The 18,816-nt window shown below is 36.6% G+C and overlaps 1 protein-coding gene across 2 annotated transcripts in view; it reads left to right on the forward strand.

Moving 5' to 3' along the window:
* Positions 1-18,816, forward strand: part of LOC114454889 (dehydrogenase/reductase SDR family member on chromosome X-like) — a 53,728-nt gene that overhangs the window by 19,159 nt on the left and 15,753 nt on the right. For both annotated transcript variants that reach the window (XM_028435749.1, XM_028435750.1), the window contains 2 exons: positions 1,462-1,569; positions 10,979-11,047. In XM_028435749.1, the coding sequence (XP_028291550.1) occupies positions 1,462-1,569; positions 10,979-11,047 (177 nt within the window). The remainder of the gene's footprint in view (positions 1-1,461; positions 1,570-10,978; positions 11,048-18,816) is intronic.

Consider the following 18,816-nt stretch of genomic DNA (forward strand, 5'->3'; position numbering starts at 1 on the left):
GTATTGGTTAATGCGTTAGTAGCATTGCTAAATTGTGTTTTTCGAAGCTGTAAATACTTAAAAAAAATGTTTAACAGAGGGTTTTGATTTGTGTTCTTAGTTTTTATTTTTTTTTGTTAATTATAATTGCCATTTTGGTGATAGAGCTGCTATATTATAATAAATTAACTTAATAAGTAGATTTGAACACCAGCTAACAAATCAATATATAGTTTCAGTAACACTATAGACCAGTGGCGGATGCTTTAAGACTACAAGGGAACCTCAGCTTCCCCTAAAATCAGTGGTCAAATATGTAGTGTGTGTACATTTCATTGACTAAATATATGACAGAACACATGTATGTTTAGTTCAGAATCAGCTTCTTATAACAGGAAACTGACAGCGTGACGTTCTTCATTCATTACCGCAGCGTCACAGTGTTAATAAACAGTGGTGAAGTTCAGCTTCAATTGACTTCAATGGGACAGGATTTAGGGGTTGATCCACTGCAGTCAAACTAGACGCTCATTGGATAAATGCTCGGTTATGACGCACTTAGTCCCGCCCATCGGACGCCGGGCTTCACAGGAGGTCTATGGAGCAGTGGGCTGGATCTGTCTGTTCCGGACGCTGGAATAATGGATGATGATTGGATGATCTGTCTCAGGCTAATTCAATTTTGATTGACAGCGAAATGAGCCAATCAGAAAGTATGACGTTGTAAGCACACAGGTGGAGTTTTCAAATATTTCAGTCCGTTTCTCTGTGTTGACACGGAGACTTTGCTGATCCTCTCATAGCGAATCAACTTCTGACAAACCTAGTGTCTGTTTTTGGTGTTTGTGGAGACTGTTACTGCTTGTGTTGTGAGACTTTTGACCAAACACTCACACTCCAGCGCGCAGCAGCTACGCGCGTGCGTGCGTGCGTGATAATCTACAAATAGTTGTTGACAACAAAATGTGAATTCTACTAGAATTCACATTTAAATAAACAGATACATTTTCTGAAGTAGGCAGAAAATGAGCTTCCCCTGCATGAAAGACCAGCAGCCGCCACTGCTATAGACAATAGAAAACTAACTATTACGATTCCATGATGTTTTAGTGTATATTTTTGTTCCCGTTTTAAATTTAATGTCAAGTATAATTATAATTAAAAAAAAAACAATAACATTTCCATCAAACATATTTTTTTGTTACATTATTTTTAAGGGATGTACAAACATTTATTCATTACTTTAGTTTTCAGGAGGTTTTGTGCAGATATGGAAAAGTAACCAATCACAGCTCTCCATATAGTTTTTTTTTTTTTTTTTTTTTTCATTATGCAGAAATAACTTTTTTCCTGTGTGAAAATCTATTGATAGTTATTAAAAATTGTTTTACATGATAGCTTACATTTTTTATTTTTATTTTTTAATCATCTTTATCCAAATGTAGTTACACTAACCTGTTTGTCATCTTCTGCATTTGCCAGAATTACCCAGACAAGATGGAAAGGTTGTCATAGTGACAGGAGGAACCAAGGGAATCGGCTATGAGGTAGTCCGCCACATGGTCAGCCTGGGGGCACATGTTATCATAGGTAGAGTATCAACTCCAGCACCACACCACACACACGCAAACAGGAAAGAACTGCACCACTTTAACAGCACAGACTCATTTGTTGGGTTTTCTCATTATCACAACATTCCCTCTCAGGAAGCTAGTGGAATAAACTATGGTTAGAGAGAGCTCCAAAACACAGCGTAAATACATTATTGCAAATGCAAATCCTTGACATACTTGTTAACGTCGAAATTCACGGTCACAACGCTCATTTTTTTTGTAAGCACACCAGGATTTAACCAAATCCTAGTCAAAGCTCCATCTATAATTTCAAATGACGAAGGCTTTACTGTAAATATATTTTAGGTAGTTATTTAATTTATTTAGTTTTTCCCAGCACTGTACAAAAATTAATTTGTTGGGTTTTAGCTTGAAAAAATTGGTATATTCAGTGTCCGTCCAGTGCGATGTCTAAAAAAATTTGACCAAGATTTCTCGATTGTTATTGTGAACAATTTCTAAAATCTTTATGCGATCGTTTTCTCCAACATTTTCTGAAACCTTCTGAAACCCACTGATGATGCTGTTTACCTCGGTTTTCTAAAATTATTAGTTATTATATCATTAATCATTAGATGAAACATTTTTAAATGAGACAAAAATAAACAACAGTAAATCCAAAATACGGTTCAATTTAGACAACTTTTTTCAGAAAATTTACTTTGACAGTTGGCAGTCGAAACAAGTCAGGGGATCAGTCTTCCTCAGAGGCTTCTGCTGATCGCTTTGATGTGTTTTTGAATCACTTTTTTTAGTTGATACGCAAACGTTTAGGGCATTAATGTCTGCAGTTTTCAGTCTCTGTCAAAAATTGTTCAATAGAAGAAGAGATGGAGGCATCGTCTTTGATGATGTCGATAGAAAAAGTTAGAAATGCTGAAGTATTTCATTCTGGTCAGTTCACAGTGACACTGTTTAATGTGACATTTGACTAACCATGTAGGTGGTCTTTTTACCCGCCCAATGCGGGTAAAAAGTAACTATGGTGGGTAACATTGTGGCATTACTAGCCTATTTTGGCTGGTGCGTCTGCGTCTGTTTAAATCGACAGGGTGAAGAAACGATGTCGCAACATTGTTGCCAGATTTGGCTGTTTTACGCCAAGAAATTTGAGGGTTTTTGTGTGCGTTTAGACTTTAAAACAATGTATATCTGGTAACCCTGCTGCTTGTATTAATCCTACATTTCCCATGAACACTATGTCGTGACGTGTCATACAACAATTGGCTATGTGCTTACGTTAGCGCGACTGTTGGTTCGTTATCGGAGAAGTCAAATGGAATGAAGATGTAAAACTAGTTAGGAACAAAGAGATTCTACGCAAAGATCGAGCTGCTACTGAGCATATGCAGATTAGCACAGGCTCCGAGGAAGAAGATTAGATTTCACACATGATCTTTATCATTTGTTCACCTTTAAAATGTGCACTATACAGTACATGTATTTCTTAGTACAGATTACTTCTATTCTTTCTAACTTCAAACAGTGTTCCAGGGTTTGTTTATTAAGTTATGAGAGAATATACTTTATAAAAAGGTTCACTTCTCCGACACACCCAAAGTTCTATATTACACCTTTTAGCCATTGTTACAACATTGTTTTAAAATCAAATATATACATTTTTACCATTTGAATGTATTTCTGCAATTAACTAAAATAAAAAATATTTAAAAAAAAATCAAAAAAACATGAACGCTTAAATCTATTCTGTGACACTCAGTGTTGTTTATTTTCGCTGGTGGAAAATCTGGTTGCCTGGTAACTTTAAAAATTTACTAGCCATGCTGTCTAGTGATCTAAAAAGTTAATTTAAAGCCCTGGTCGTAATGTTATGGCTAATATCATAGCGTCAAAATCACAGTTGGAAATCTAAAATAAAAACCTCTATGACGTTGAATGAAACATGCATGTTAACTTATGTTGTTGCCACGAAATGAAAACATTAGAACATGTTAGATGATAATCCTGTCGATCTGTGTGTGAGTGTGTGTGTGTGTGTGTAATAGAGACTTTCCACAGCGCTGTGCTGTCACTCTCATTCTATACTGTATACTCTGTGGGGATCACTACACCTTTGATGTCTTCATCCTTGATGCCGTGCTGTTTAACTCTTTATCTGGGATCAATAGCAAATCACTCATTCGGTACGAGCTCTGAAATCATTGGAGTTTCTTTTTGATCAACTGTCTAATGTACATTTGTTTAATCACAGTTCAGACCAAATTCAGTTTGCTTTTTTAAGAGTTGAATTTTTCCCGCAATTAAACCCAATAAACATGTCTCACACGTGTGTGTTAATGTAAGAAAAGAACATAATGTCGGACATCAGCACAAGTGACAGAAAAACTAATTCTCCTCAGACCTGCCTGCACGGAAGTTCCTTTTTTGTTTTTCTGTGGTGGACTCGAGCCGTATAGATAGAAGTTACTTACTTGATCAACTGCCACAGGTTCAAATGAAGTAGCCTTTACTTTATGCTACACCAGTTAAACCATGACAGAGCAAAAAAGCATCACTTCATTCAGATGATCTCACATTTATTAAAGGTCAGAAAATGTTACAATTTGAGTTTTTTTTTTTTAATATATATATAAATAGATATATTCTACAGGCTACTAAAGAAATATATTGTGTACATAAAACATATGGGTCAAGTGATAAGTGGGGTTTAATTAACCTTTAAACATCGACATCTGAAGATTTTATTACCTCCGCCAAGGAGGTAATATTCACCTGGATTTATTTATCGTCTGTTAGCAGGATTACGTCCAAAGTACTAAATGGGTTTTGACAAAATTATAACCAAAGAGACTTTATGCCAGTGTTTCTCAAATTGGGGTACGTGTACTTGAGAGAGAATGGAAAATTAACAAATAAAAACATAAAAAATGTGTATTTTTGGCTAAAAATGACAATCATAATGATAAAATTGTCTTGATTAGAACATGAACTGAAAATACAAGGGTCAGTCGAGGTCCCTCACCGGATGGGAGATGACCGGAAATGATAAAAACTGTAGAAATATATCTATTAAGGAGGCACTAAATATGGTTTTATTCCACTTATTTACAAAGATAGATTATTTAAAATGTGTGTTATTGTAACACTCCATCATTATGCTCTATAGTTGTTTTTTTAACAGTATTGTGAGCAAGACGTTGGATCCCGATCAATAGACTGATTCTGGATCAGTTTGTTAAAAAACTCATCATTGGCGAAATTCTGATTGATCCGGATTGCACAATTTCACCACGATTTTTCCAAAAACCCGTGGTGTCCGGCTATTTGGACCTACTCTATCATTATTAATGGGGATAGATATATCTTACAATCCTTTAAAGTGTTGATAGCTGCCAAAAATAGATTCCGAGTTCCCTTGTTTAAATTAATTTACCATACATTTTTCTGTGTGCAAATTATAAAAATGTATATTCTTGCATATTATTTCCGGCTGCATGACCCACAAAAACATCCATCATTATGTTCAACATCTCATTCCAACATATGTTACTACTGTATACCATTTATAGACGCATCTCCTGAGTTTACTTTGTACAATTTCTGAGTCTCCGTGGAGACGAATGGAACGTAACATGAACATGATGTACGATTACTCACCCAGTATCAATCACACACACTGGTTTTAGTATCCATGGTATACGCAGACCAGGTGTAGCGGCGCTGACCTCGGCTCATCATCATTTCAGACGCGCTGCACTCTAGAGTTAAATCATGAAATTAGAATATTACAATGTGGATCTTGGTTTATGAAGCAGATGCATCTTTCAGTGAAGTTGAGGCATATTTCGTGTGGTGAGGGTTTATGGTTTATAGATAAGATACTGAAACCTTTCAGTGAAGATCCCATACAGTAAATCCAACTATAAACAAAGTTGTACTAAGTACGAAAATTATCTGATCATAAAACAAGTGAAAAAAAAAAAAAAAAAAAAACAGTCCCAGCCAACTTGATTTGATCAAAAATGGTCAAATTTAGAAAAAATACATACGTTTTTTGTAAGTATTTGAAGCAGTTGTTTTCTTATAAGAGGTTTCCTGCTCTAAGGCCAGAACAAAATAAACCATGCTCAATGGCACTACTTTGCACAAATAGTAGTTGTTACCCAGGGGTGCTGCAGAAAAGTGCTCCATGAATGAATAAAGCTGTTTGAATAAATCAATGTTTTTCTATTGCCATGCAGGTTTGCCCGAGCAAGAAATGTGTTTTGTTGTTTTGGTGGCACAAATAACGAAGAAATTGGAGTGTAAAGCAGTATAAAGAATTGTGTTAATGGTAAAATAGAAAGAAAAGAGAAAAGTGTGGGGAGGATTTTTGCTTGTTTAGGGTTAAAATCTATTCTCATGGTGAGAAGTTTTGTTCCAGATGGATCGCAACATTAGTCCTGGAGCTGTTCTTATCTGCAGAGCAGCAGACTTATGAATTATCGAAGATGCTGCAGTGTAGAAGTTTGCCATTGTCATCTTTTGGATGTTGAACTTTTTCAGCTGCCTCAGGTAGAACATTCTCTGTTGGCCTTTTTTGACGGAAGTATGAATTTTTATTTATTCTTAAAAAAAAGCCCTTGGTAAAAAATATGTTGTTTTTTTCCCCCAAAATGCTTTGTTTTCAGTGCAACCTGTAATACATGTATTCTGACTGGAGGTGAAATTATGAGGCACTCTAACAGACTGTCAAATACATACTTTATAGCAGACATGGTGGCATTTTCTGCAGAAAAATATACATTATGCGTGCAAAAATACACTAAAACAGATAACCAAAAAGACAAATAACCAAAACACACAAAACGACAACAAAAATGCACAAAATGAGAGAAAATTATATTAAATTATACAAAAAACACAAAACAACACCAAAACTGCACAAAATGAAATGACAAACACTTGATTATTACTGTATAGATGTAATCATTGCCCATGAAACTTTATATATTTATTTCGCATGGTTAAAAAATAGATGAAAATGAATGAACAAATTTTAATAGAAATGTCTGTAAAATAAAAAAGCCAATTTCAATACACCGTAATACACGTTTGACAAGGGATAGGAAGAAGATTACACTTGCCAAGTCCTACCCCCATTTTTCACCATTGACAAATGCAAAATCTAATAAAATAAACTCAATGGACAATACAAATACATACTCCAATCGAGCCATTAAGAAAACTAAAACTAAAAAAAACAAAACAAAAAAACTTCTGGTTGGATGCTGTAACTGCATTTTGTTGCTACGTTCTTGTCACATGTGCAATGACAACAAAGTTAGAATTTCCAGATTATTTATTTTTTATAAAAGCTGACATGAATAGGGTGGGAACCTCCGGGTACCTCACGATACGTGATACAAAGCTCACAATGACGATTATCTCACGATATGACGATTATCAATATATTGGTCAGAAATCAATCTACGCTAATCTATGACATAAGTAAAAAAAAAAAAAGATTAAGTGAAAAAATACAACTTTTATTTTACATCTCTGAAAGACAATTAATTAAGTGTCCTATGAACAGTGACACTATTTTAGTACAACATTTCTGTAAATAAGTGTCAACAAACCAATGTAAACGAATAAGTATCTCCAATAGTGCTTTCTGTAAACAATAAATAGGGTCTTTCTTACCAGTGACACCATCATAGTGCAGTATTCCAGTAAACAATATATTGGTTCTTTCAACAAACAGTGACATTTCTGCACATTTTAGTGAAAAAAACAGACAAGGTTTTGAAAAAAAATAAAAAAAAAATAAATAAAATTGATACTTATTGATAATTGAAAAAATATTGTGTTATATCGCCGTGTCTAGACATTGTCACACTCCGAGACATGAATAATGATAATTTAGTCCTCGGATCAGAAAATCACATTTGTGACCTCTACTGTGATAAAAGTTGCCCATCTCTGCTTCATAGCATGCAAACCTTTTCTGGGGCGCAGCACGGTTAAATGAGTCGGGTTACAGTTTCAACCCAGTCTGAAAATATTTAGTTGGCGATCCATTCCCACTGGGCATTTTCCTAATCAAAGTCTATTTTAATAGAGAGCTTTGTGTGGAAGGACAACCCAGTGTTTAGTGTGTCAGTGAAGAAGCAGCACTCTTGTATTTGAGTGACATTCAAGCGCTGCCGTCATGTACGCGTAAGTGTTTGTGTGACGTACTTTTGCCATGACACACGCGGGAGCCCCGTTCTTAGCCCCGCTACAGCTGTGGGTTGTTTTTTGGGAACAGTTTGAAGCTGTGCCGTGTCCTTGAAAAGAGCAACGTGATAATCCGAGATTAGTGCGTCTGTGTGAGGGCTGCAGGAGGAAACAAGGATGCACGTGCAAGATTTGTATGCCAATAAGAAAGTAGAGTGTTGTGTAATCACCGTCCCAGGATGTGGCAAAAATCAGACAATAGAAAGTAGCTTTTGTTAATTTGCCAATTACACAAGCAAGTATTTCCCTGCATGTATTCACTGTAAGGGATCCTGTGTGATGATGAGCAGCTATAGTCAGGATAGGTTTGTTTTTTGTGTCATTGTTTTCACATTTGTCCCAAATGGAATCAAATATTCTTATGAAATGTATGTTTTTAATCCTAGTACTATTACTTTTTTTCTAATCTTAAACTTCACGCAGTAATGGATTCTATAGAAATGCCAATGTAGTCCTTGTTATTTGTAAAGAGGCTCTTTAAACTCATTAGTTCGTTTCACAGTGGGGGGGGGGGGGGGGGTAAGTAGTTTTAATAGAGTAATCAAAAGTGATACTGAACCTTCAAACAGTATCTTACTTATGATGCAACATTATAAATGAGCTACTTTCTGACATTTATAGATCATAAATTGCTGGGTGGATCATGCCTGACCTGACATCAGCATGATATTCTCACAATCCACTGAAATCCACTCATTTCACAGACATTTGTTTGACTGTTAGCAAGATTACATCAAAAGTAAACAAAAATAGACCTTACCCCATAGAAGATTCCTTTATATTTTGAAGAGGATTCAGATACTGATTCTAGATCAGTTTAATCAGTTTGTCAGGTTGATTTCTCAATCACCCCAACAACTTTCATCCAGATCATATCCAAATTGTGCATTTCATTTGAATTTTTTTGGGGGGAAAAAAGGGGTGCACAGTCAGGATTGGTTGATGTGGTGGTGGAGGACCCAAGTAGAGTGTTCATAAAACCAGTCCATGTTTATTGCAAATCCAAAAACCCAAACCAAGGACAAGGAAAACTGGGCGCAAGGGACAAAAACACAGCAGCACACTAGGAGGGTCACATTGACAATGAATCAGCCACATGTCCAAACACTCAGCTAAATAGTGAGAAAGGCTTGATCGGTAACGGGCCACACCTGGGTGTAAAACCTGAGACAGCTAATCACTCACTACCCAAACATACTAGCAGTGTTGGGAACGTTACTTTAAAAAAGTAATTAGTTATAGTTGCTCACTACTTGTTCCAAAAAAGTAACTGAGTTAGTAATTGAATTACTCTATAATAAAAGTAACTCATTACCAAGGAAAGTAACTATTTGCGTTACTGTTAAAAAAAGAGTTGCTATATGTCAAAGAATTCATATTTTTTAGGTGCGTGTCATTGTGAGGTGCTTCATTAAATTTGAGTTGCTTACAACGGATGTCGACCAAGTCTTCACTCCTGGATATAATGAACACTTCACATGCACGTTCTTGTTTTTGACCACAATTAATTTAAAGTAGATTGTATCGCCACCTTAAAAAATGACAACTTTTCATCGTACTGCTCCACGCTCACCATCTCTGCTGGTTCATCAAATCTGTAGTGTGTGTGTGTGTGTGTTGGCGCATGAGTAAAAACACAAGTTCTGATTGGCTACCATGGAACATGACGCCGCCTTAGCCAATCATAATCTCTCACCTTGTTTCTAACCCACTTCCCCACTACAGCTGAGTAAGAAGCCAGGGATGCTTTCGGATCACAGTTTATTCAATCAATGCATGTAACGCACCGCATTTAACGTTCAGTAACGATAACGGCGTTGTAGAGTACCCCGTTACTGAAAAACAAACGCTGTTACCGTACGCCGTTATTTTATACGCCTTTATTCCAAACACTGCATACTAGCGTACTACTTATACCAAGTCTGATGTCAAAATTAGTGTGTAGATAGTATGAAAAGATTGAGTATGTGAGAAATACCCAGATATGTACTATATTGGGATATTTCCTGCATTTTTTGCATGGTGGACACACGAGTCATACTCAACTGCACCATGATTCATTGCGAGCGGAATGTAAAATTATCCTGGGATCGGCTTCAAGCTAAAACTCAAACATCCCCTTTTTAAAACAAAAACATCTCTTCTTGTCTTTCATTAGTTTAAGGCTTTTCTAAATAGGGCTCTTGTTTTGAAGTTAACCGAAAGTTTGTCAGTAGCACAATGGCGAGTGTGCGAAAATCTCCGAAATGTCGGCATAAAATGTGTTTTCCGTGAGTTTTATGGATCAAATGAACATATTCTACTTGGTCACCTTCTCACTTAAAATGCTTTCAGAACTTTCAAAGGTGGCGAATCAACAGAGATATTTAGCCTTAGTGTGCTTCAGGTTTTTAACGTTGTAGGTTCTAAATGCAAAAGTAAACTTCAGTGGGAACTGTCATCATCCTAATCTTCCTCCAGCCATACTTAGTATAAAATAGACAGTATATACTCATTGAGTTTGTAGTGTATAGTACGGGGTGTGCCATTTCAAACACAGCCCCTGACATCACTGGGAGGTGGAGATACGAATATGATACCTGGAAGAACAGAGAGACAAGAGTTAAAACTTGAAACAAGAACTGGAACTGAAACTACACAGTATAAACAAAGACTCACAAAACAACTAACAGAGGACCACAAGGGCAAAACACGCACAAAACCAAACAGACCCTGACATGCCCAAACATTTGGACCAACTGTATCGTTATTAATGGGGATAGAATTTTTTTCCAAGCCTTTAAAGTGTAAAAGTTCATGGTACCATGATCAGGATCACTGATCTAGATAACTGGCAATATCTGGCAAAGAGGAGATTTGCAGCTTGGTGGAGGTCTTGTTTGTAATTTTATTTAAAAGATAAAGTAAATTGTAAATAAAATGTTTCTAATTTGTGTTTTCTTTCTAATAAATCTTGTATAGCATCTGAGATTTTAAACCATTGATGCAAAATAAAACATTCAGTTTGCCTCTTTTTTATTTCTATTTTATGTTTTGGAGGACCTGTTTTGGTATTAATATTTTTGTTTCAAGATGAAAGGAATATAAGGCTGCCTTATTTCAAAAGAGCCTCAAAGGCCTTGCCAACCACTGTATTCATCCATGTGTGTCTTCCTCTCTTTGAGGTGGTCGGAATGAACAAGAGGGCATTGGAGCCGTCAGAAGGATCCGTGAACAGTGCAGGGAGGCCAAAGGTAAGAATGCAAACACAAGCAGCCACACACACACAGAAAGGCTTGTGCACAGATAAACTTTGGTTTAGCTTGCACACTGTTTGAAGATAAAGGGCAGTGTAGCAGCAACCACTACCTCAGGCTTGTTTTCAAAGTCTTTACCAAGAACACACAACAAAATGAGCCCTTCCAGGTACACATGCACATGTTAGATGGCTATGCTGGATGCACAATGTCACGGGTGTTTGTTGGTCAGTTCTTTCCTCATATCTTCCTGTTCTTTGTGGTGAATCACTGAGTGAAAGTGGAACAAGATGGAAAACAGAACAAGATTCATAGACAATCTTTGGTGGTGGTGTGGTTAAGACTTCAGCCTCAAAGCCAGAATGACAATATCCCTATTTCTGTGTGAAGTTTGCATGTTCTCCCCTGTTCTTATCCATATTTGGATAGAAGGCACACTAGAAAAGTCCATCATTTACTTGGTTGTATCACAAGGAAGACACTTGATATTTTGCAAGTATGACAAAGTCCCCCCGGTTTTATTACCTCCGCCAAGGAGGTCATGTTTTCACCGGCGTTTGTCTTTCCGTCCATCCGTCCGTCTCTTAATGTGCATATTTGTTTGCAGGATATCTCAAAAATTTCTGAATGGTTTTAAATAAAATTTAGTGAGCTGATAGACAATGTTAAAAGGAAGAACAAGGTCGATTTTGGAGATGATCTGGAATGTACTGTAGATACAGTATCCAGAAAAATTTGATTAGCAAGGACATCTCAAAAAAAGTTCTTTGATCAATATTGTCAAAGGGAAGGAGTTTGATTTTGGAGATGATGCGGCAGGTGTTGTGGATACGGTAGTTTTGGAGCATTATGTGGATGTTTTGCTGGCTCTACAGCACCACCTGCTGGTGGCTTTTCACCTCTAAAATTGGAGGAGTGCTCTTGTTTACCATGTTGTGTCGGTAGCTTCAGTGATATTCCTGACCAATGATCATCTCTATTTCTGCATTCTACGAACTGATGAATGATGGTACCGGAAACACGCGAAGTGCTACAAAACTATCCAATTGCGAACGCTGGTTGTCACTATTTCGAGATAATATCATAGTAATCTAATTCATTGCTTGGAAAATGTTTTATGTTATATAAATCACTTTGAAGTTACAATAATCTGTGATAATAACGTCCGTTAAAGAGGTAATATTTTAACTGGCATTTAGGTATTTATTTGTTTGTCTCTTAGCAGTATTATGCCAAAAGCACTTAATGGCTTTTCACAAATTTTTAATCAAAGATAGACCTTACAGTATAGAAGATTCCAGTAAATTTTGGAGGGGAACTGGATCAATATACTGAATCTGGATCAGTTTTAAAAACCTAAAAAATCACCAATTGGCTAAAAATCGAAAATTTGGTTCATAATTGACGAAGTTTCTTTTGGATCAGATCCAGATTGCTCATTTCGTTGCAATTTTTTAAATAAATGCAGATGCCCATTTGGACCTACAGTATCATTATCAATGAGGGATAGAGTGCTCTTGTTGTTCAGTGCACCTGTTCTCATTAACAATAGCAAAGATCTGCGCTAGATATGCGTAAACTGTAGTTGAAAATTATCACAACATACAAAATAAGGACTCAGCTATTGTCCAAATATCCAATTCATATTGGTTCAAATTTCAGGACAGTGGACACCATTAATCCTTTACCACATAGGTCAGGAAGCAGTGTATCCCGTGAGCAGTCCATCACAGATCTGTCATGATATTTACAGTACATCAAGATATATAACTCTACTTTAAACTATGAAGGCCTCAGAAATAAGAAAAAAAAGAAACCCCAAACAGACAAAATTAAAAAGGCCAGGTGCTTTTGATGCATCTACAGATTCAGATATTAAATCTTTTTGAGGGCAGTTCTTGCAATGATAAATAAATGATGAGAAGTGAATGGTGAGGTGGAGAGGCCACACATTACAAATGGGAGAGATATGGGGAAGAAGGGGACCGAGAAATGGAAACATTGAGGCTCTGACTGAGATGGGAGCGTAGATTTATCTCTCCATCAACTAAAGCTTGCATGGTTCTTTTAAACTTCAGTGTTGAGAAATGAATTCAACTTGACCTTCACAGGGCTGTAAATTCAGCCATACGTCATCTCTATGGAGCCTCCTAAGGTACAGTATTTCTTGTTGACAGAGGGTTGCTGAATTTAACATATTAGGTGTATGAAAAATATCGACAACTTATATTAACAGGAAACGAAATAATATTATGGTTTTGTCACTTTTGCAGAATTTTATTTTAATATTTTTAATATTTGAATTGTATTTTGAGAGAACTTGTTTTTTTTTTGTTGGTGATAATGAATTTTGAGACTCCTCATCAATGAAAAATGTCAACCACATGCTTGTTATATAAATCTGAAATGCTAGACAGAAGGTTGCAGCATTTGGTCGATCTGACTCTTGAGGGATTTCCTGAGCCTTGACGGTGACTGGAACTGTTTTCTTTATGCATGTTTGCGCACACATTTATTTCCGGTCGCATTTTTATTGCAAGGCTGCCTTCAGGTTTATACAATTTCTAAATAAATAAAAAAGTAATTATAGAAAGAAAAATAATAAATTACTATGTACTAGGAACAAGCTGGGCAATTGGGGCATCCCTTTAGATCAGTGGTTCTCAACCATTTCAGCCCACGACCCCCAAAATAAAGGTACCTATACCTGAAGGTGGTTGAAGACAGACATGAACATTGTCATGTAGAGACAGGGCCATCTATAAGGGGAAATAAAGGGGAGCACTTTTTGGGGGCCCTCCATAAAGTCAGCAAAATGATGATGCATTTTTCTTGTGATAATAACATTTATTTATTTATTTATTTATTTGAATATTATTCATTGTTATCCAGGAAGTTTATTATTATTTGCACCTTAGTATATAGTCATCTTAAAGAAATGTTTGTTTCAATAATAAATTAAATTGGTTGAAAGTGACCAAAAATAGTGGAAAAGATGCTGAAGTGGCCAAAAACAGACAGAAAAAGTGGTAAAAAAAAAAAAAGGGTGTCAATATTGGCTTAAAAGTGGCAGAAAAAAGTAGGAAAAATGTGTTTAAACTGGCAAATAATGGGCATGATGAATCGCGAATGTGGTTAAATTGCCAAAAAAAAAGCCAAGTATGGAATACGGTGAAAAGAGGCAATAATTGGTGAACTGATTCGACTTTAGGTGGTAAAAGTGGTGTAAATGGTTTATAAGTGCCGAAAATGTCTTGAAAGTGGGACAAATGTGCAGGAAAGGCATTGAAATTTGAAGTGGCTAAAGTTGAAGTAATGTTTAAAAAAAATGCATTAAAAGGCAAGTTTTGTGTAGCTGCAGAAAAAGGGTGAAAATAAGCTAAAATTGGGGGTCCCGACCCCTAGGTTGAAAACCCCTGCTTTAGATCACTAATGACAGATTTAATGCAGTTTTAATATTAGTGCACCAACCTGTAAATAAAAACCCCTTGTATTTTGTCATAGTGGTAAAAAGCAGTAGTGCAGGCAGCTGGCTGGTTAGATTACAGCTTGTGTGTAAGTCACTGTCAGACAGGAAGACAGCAGCCATGTAGCCCGTGTCATTGAAGTCAATATCCCTGGATTGGGCCGTGGTGGAATTGATTACTTCTTTTGTAATTGGCAGGCACTGAAGCATAAGGGACAAGGAGGTGTCTGTAACAAGCTCTCTGTGCGCTGATTGCAGAATGAGAATTTGTCGAGGGGTGTCTGCGTGTGTGCGCATGTGTTGGAATGAGGCAGTAATGGAATCGCATTAGTATGACGGACAGGAGCCTCAAACTTATCTGTTTAAAATGCCCCTCGGTATTGTTCCATTTGTGTGTGTGTGTTACTGAGCTTTAGAGCAGTGACTAATGCTATGTCTAATATATTTAATTACCATGATTTATACCAGGGTTTTTCAACCTTGGAGTCGTGACCCCATGCGGGATTGCCTGGAAAGCAAGTTTGTATGAACTACGGCCAGGCCTGCGGAACGTCTCCGTGCCGAATAGCACGTACCAGTATTCAGTCAAATGATTCGGTTCCACCGAGTAAAAAAATAAAAGTCTCCGAGAGGCTCTCGGCATCTGCTCATAATAATAATAATTATAGTATATCAATTTTATATAGCCCTTTTTTTGGGAACTCAAAGTCGCTTTACACAATTAAGAGATTATTCTTTCAAGCCACACTTAGTGGTGGTAAGCTACTATTGTAGCCAGAGCTACCCTGCCACTCACACACTACATTCATACCAGGCAATGTGGGTGAAGTGTCTTGCCCAAGGACACAATGACAGATACCACTGGAGGGACTGTCCCTCACTGTGGCACCTGCTCAGTGGTCTCCCATCCAACTACTGCCCAGACCTGCTTCGCTTCCGAGATCTAACGAGATCAGGCAATGACAGGCTGGTACCCCCGTGACACAGACGGAGTAATGGGCCCCATTTATATATTGGTATGTGTCAATGATTTGGTACCACCAACTGTTGCAATATTTAACTCACAAATAAATGAGAAAACGACTTTATCAAAAGGGGGGTGGGCCCATCTGGCACGTAATCAAATATGTGCGAGGCTAATCGTATTCTACGTTGAATTACCTTTGAAACAATATATCACATGACTATGTTCCCATAAATTTGGAAGTTACCGGAAATGGGGGATGGGCTCCGAGCGTCTCATCACATTCATTCAGTATTCATACCAAACTGCATTGCAGTCTAACGTAAACTAAAGGAGACGTAGTCTTTTGAAAAATGGGGCCCCCTGTTGTCCCCGTAACACATACGGGGTAATGGGCCCCATTTATATATTGGTATGTGCCAATGATTCGGTACCACCAACCATCGTAATATTTGACTCACAATTATATGAGAAACCAACTTTGGTTTTTTTCTTTCTTTTGGGGCCGCTTGAATTGAAAATCGTGCCCCGAGCATCGATGCGTACACATCCATAAATTATACGTACCAAATTTCAGCCCGATCCTTTCACAAATAACAGAGGAGTAGCAATTTTAACTAGTGTATACAACAACAACAACAACAACAACAACAAAGTGAGTGTCTTTTTGAGTCTGGTAGCCTGGCCTAAAAACTGGGGTCACCTGAAATGTCTAGTAATAATAAAATAAATAAATATATTATTTATTTTACTATATTTTTTATTTTGCCTAATTAAAAAAAAAATTACATAATAACACATACAATCTCAAACAACTGTATTCTATACTTTCACTTTCTCAAATATAAATCTCGTTTAAATAAAATGCAGTATAAATATATCTGAGCTGGTGCATCTTGTCATTGTGTACACTAATACTGGCTATATATGTTGTATTCACAGTATAACAAACATGATAAAAACGCTAATGTGCACTGACACTGGCTCATTTGTATTTGTTAAACAGTATAACAAACATGATTTAAAAAATGAATTTTAGAGAAGAAAATTATCTGGGATTGCCTGACATTTGTAATATAAAAATGGGGTCACACAACAAGAAAAAGTTTGGGAACCACTGATTTATACTTTTGATAATCAGTTTATAACACATTTTTTGAAACGTATCTTACATTTGAGGCAAGTGTTTTAGTTCTTAAAAGAAAAAAATCTCTGCAAGATGTCCTTGCTAGAAATGTAATTTTGTGTGCAGGAACTGTTTAAGTAAAGTCACTTTTCTCACTTTTGTAAATCAATAATTGCACCTCGGTAAAAAAAAAAAAAAAAAAGAGCCCAAAGTCTGAGGTGAGAGCTGAGGCTATGACTCAGCATTGCTTAATTCAATGCACAAGAGAGTAAGACACACAGAAAAGATGTATTAGGGTTAAAGTGCTAGAGAGGTTCTCCTTCCTTATTAGAAAGACTTCAGTCTACATACTGATGTTCGTCAATGAGGCTGTTAGCATTAAATGCACGAACATGCACACAGAACCACTGAGAGAGAGAGAGAGAGAGAGAGAGATAGAGAAATAAAAGGGCATGTCTGAATTTTGGCCTCAGGTGGCTCTCTGTTCGCTAACTTTAGTCACGGTGCACATGAAGGTAACACTTAGTGCCTGAAACCATAGGCCTAAATTAACAGTGTGAAGCCAGGCAACCTGGCTTTTGTTTTACTGATTTAAAACCAAAACAGAAATACAGAAAAACCAGAAACCAGATAATCAGCGTTTTTCTGTTTTTAATTTTTTTATTTTTTAAACTTGTTCTGTTTGTGAGATATGTGGATATTTACGGGGGAAATTAGATCAAGAACTGAAGTCCGCTGCAGCTCGGTTGACTCCCCACGTCTTCTCACACAATGGAACTGTTTAGGATTTATTTCAGCAGTTTCTGGTCCTGCTCCTGTTTTCATTCAGTGTGTGGATGTTTAAGCTCGTAAAAAGCTGCTCACGTTCATCTTCTGTTTCGCGGTGTTACGATCCAAATAGTGTCCAAAAAAGCTGGTGACTGACTATCAACTGTGAGGCTGACGTGATGAACAATATAGATGTTCAAACTACTACAATTTGACGCTTTTGCAAAAACAGTTGCAGCTTTTTTGAGGGCAGTAAAAATGTTTATTTTGCACGTTATAAATAAATATCACTAACATCAGCCTTCAAACACGGAAGTTGATCACAAGAAACAAGGAGCACCAATAGATTCATTACACCACCTCTGGTTCCACATATGTGCATTATATTCATTTTTTGGTTGTGATTTAATTATGTATTAATAACGTTTCAATTCACCAGTAATGTGACTTATGCGTTGCTTCTTTTTTTATCTGGGAGCAAAAGTCTGCCCAGTCACCAGATTATTTGGATAATATTTGGACCGTAACACTGTTCGGTAAAGATTTGGACTTCCAGCGTCAATAACTCTATAACAAAACGTCATCGACACACAAATTACACCTCTGGCATCAGTGTGAGGTGGACAACATGATACAAGATCATATTTATCAAACGCAGCAGAGTAAAAGTCGTTCTGTGTATTGAGATTAAAACATGAAGCTCTCGTCCTAGTTTGCCGTAAATATCCAAATATCTCGCAAACAGAACCAGATTTAATTTTAAAACAGAAAAACGCTGCTTGTTTGGTTTTTGGTTTTTCCGTTTTCCTGTTTCTAGTTTTAAATTAATAAAACAAATTAAAAAAATCTTTTTTTTCTATTTTTTTTTTTTTTATTTGGTTTTGAAATGAAATAACCAAAGAACGAAGGGTACATGGATTCAATTCCCTATCAAAACCTTTGTTTGCCATATTTTGTTTCATTTTCTAATTTCTGCAGATGAAATTGCATTCACATGAGCACTCCGAGAGCACAAACCTCTGCCAAATGCCAAATCTCCTCTTTGCCAGATATTGGCAGTTATCCGGATCAGTGATCCTGATCATGGTACCATGATGATCATTCACACTTTAAAGGCTTGGAAGACATTTCTATCCACATTAATGACAATACGGTAGCTCCAAATTTATTTCTTAATGAAAAACGCAATCTGGTTCTGATCTGGATGAAACTGGAGGTGATAACAATTTTGGAAAAAGGCCCCCTGACACCTTGAACCATTTGTCTACTAAAATTAAAGTCTGTTTTTTGTGAACTTAGAAAATCACCTGAGCAAACCACAATGGTTTTCACCCACGTATTTAAACCAGGTATTGACTCCAGTGCCCAACAATTATAATAGATTCCCAGCATATAAAGAAATATTATAATGATTTCTTTTTTGAAACATTTATTTATTTAAA

This window comes from Gouania willdenowi, chromosome 21 (genome assembly GCF_900634775.1).
Source record: "Gouania willdenowi chromosome 21, fGouWil2.1, whole genome shotgun sequence".
Classification (NCBI taxonomy): domain Eukaryota; kingdom Metazoa; phylum Chordata; class Actinopteri; order Blenniiformes; family Gobiesocidae; genus Gouania; species Gouania willdenowi.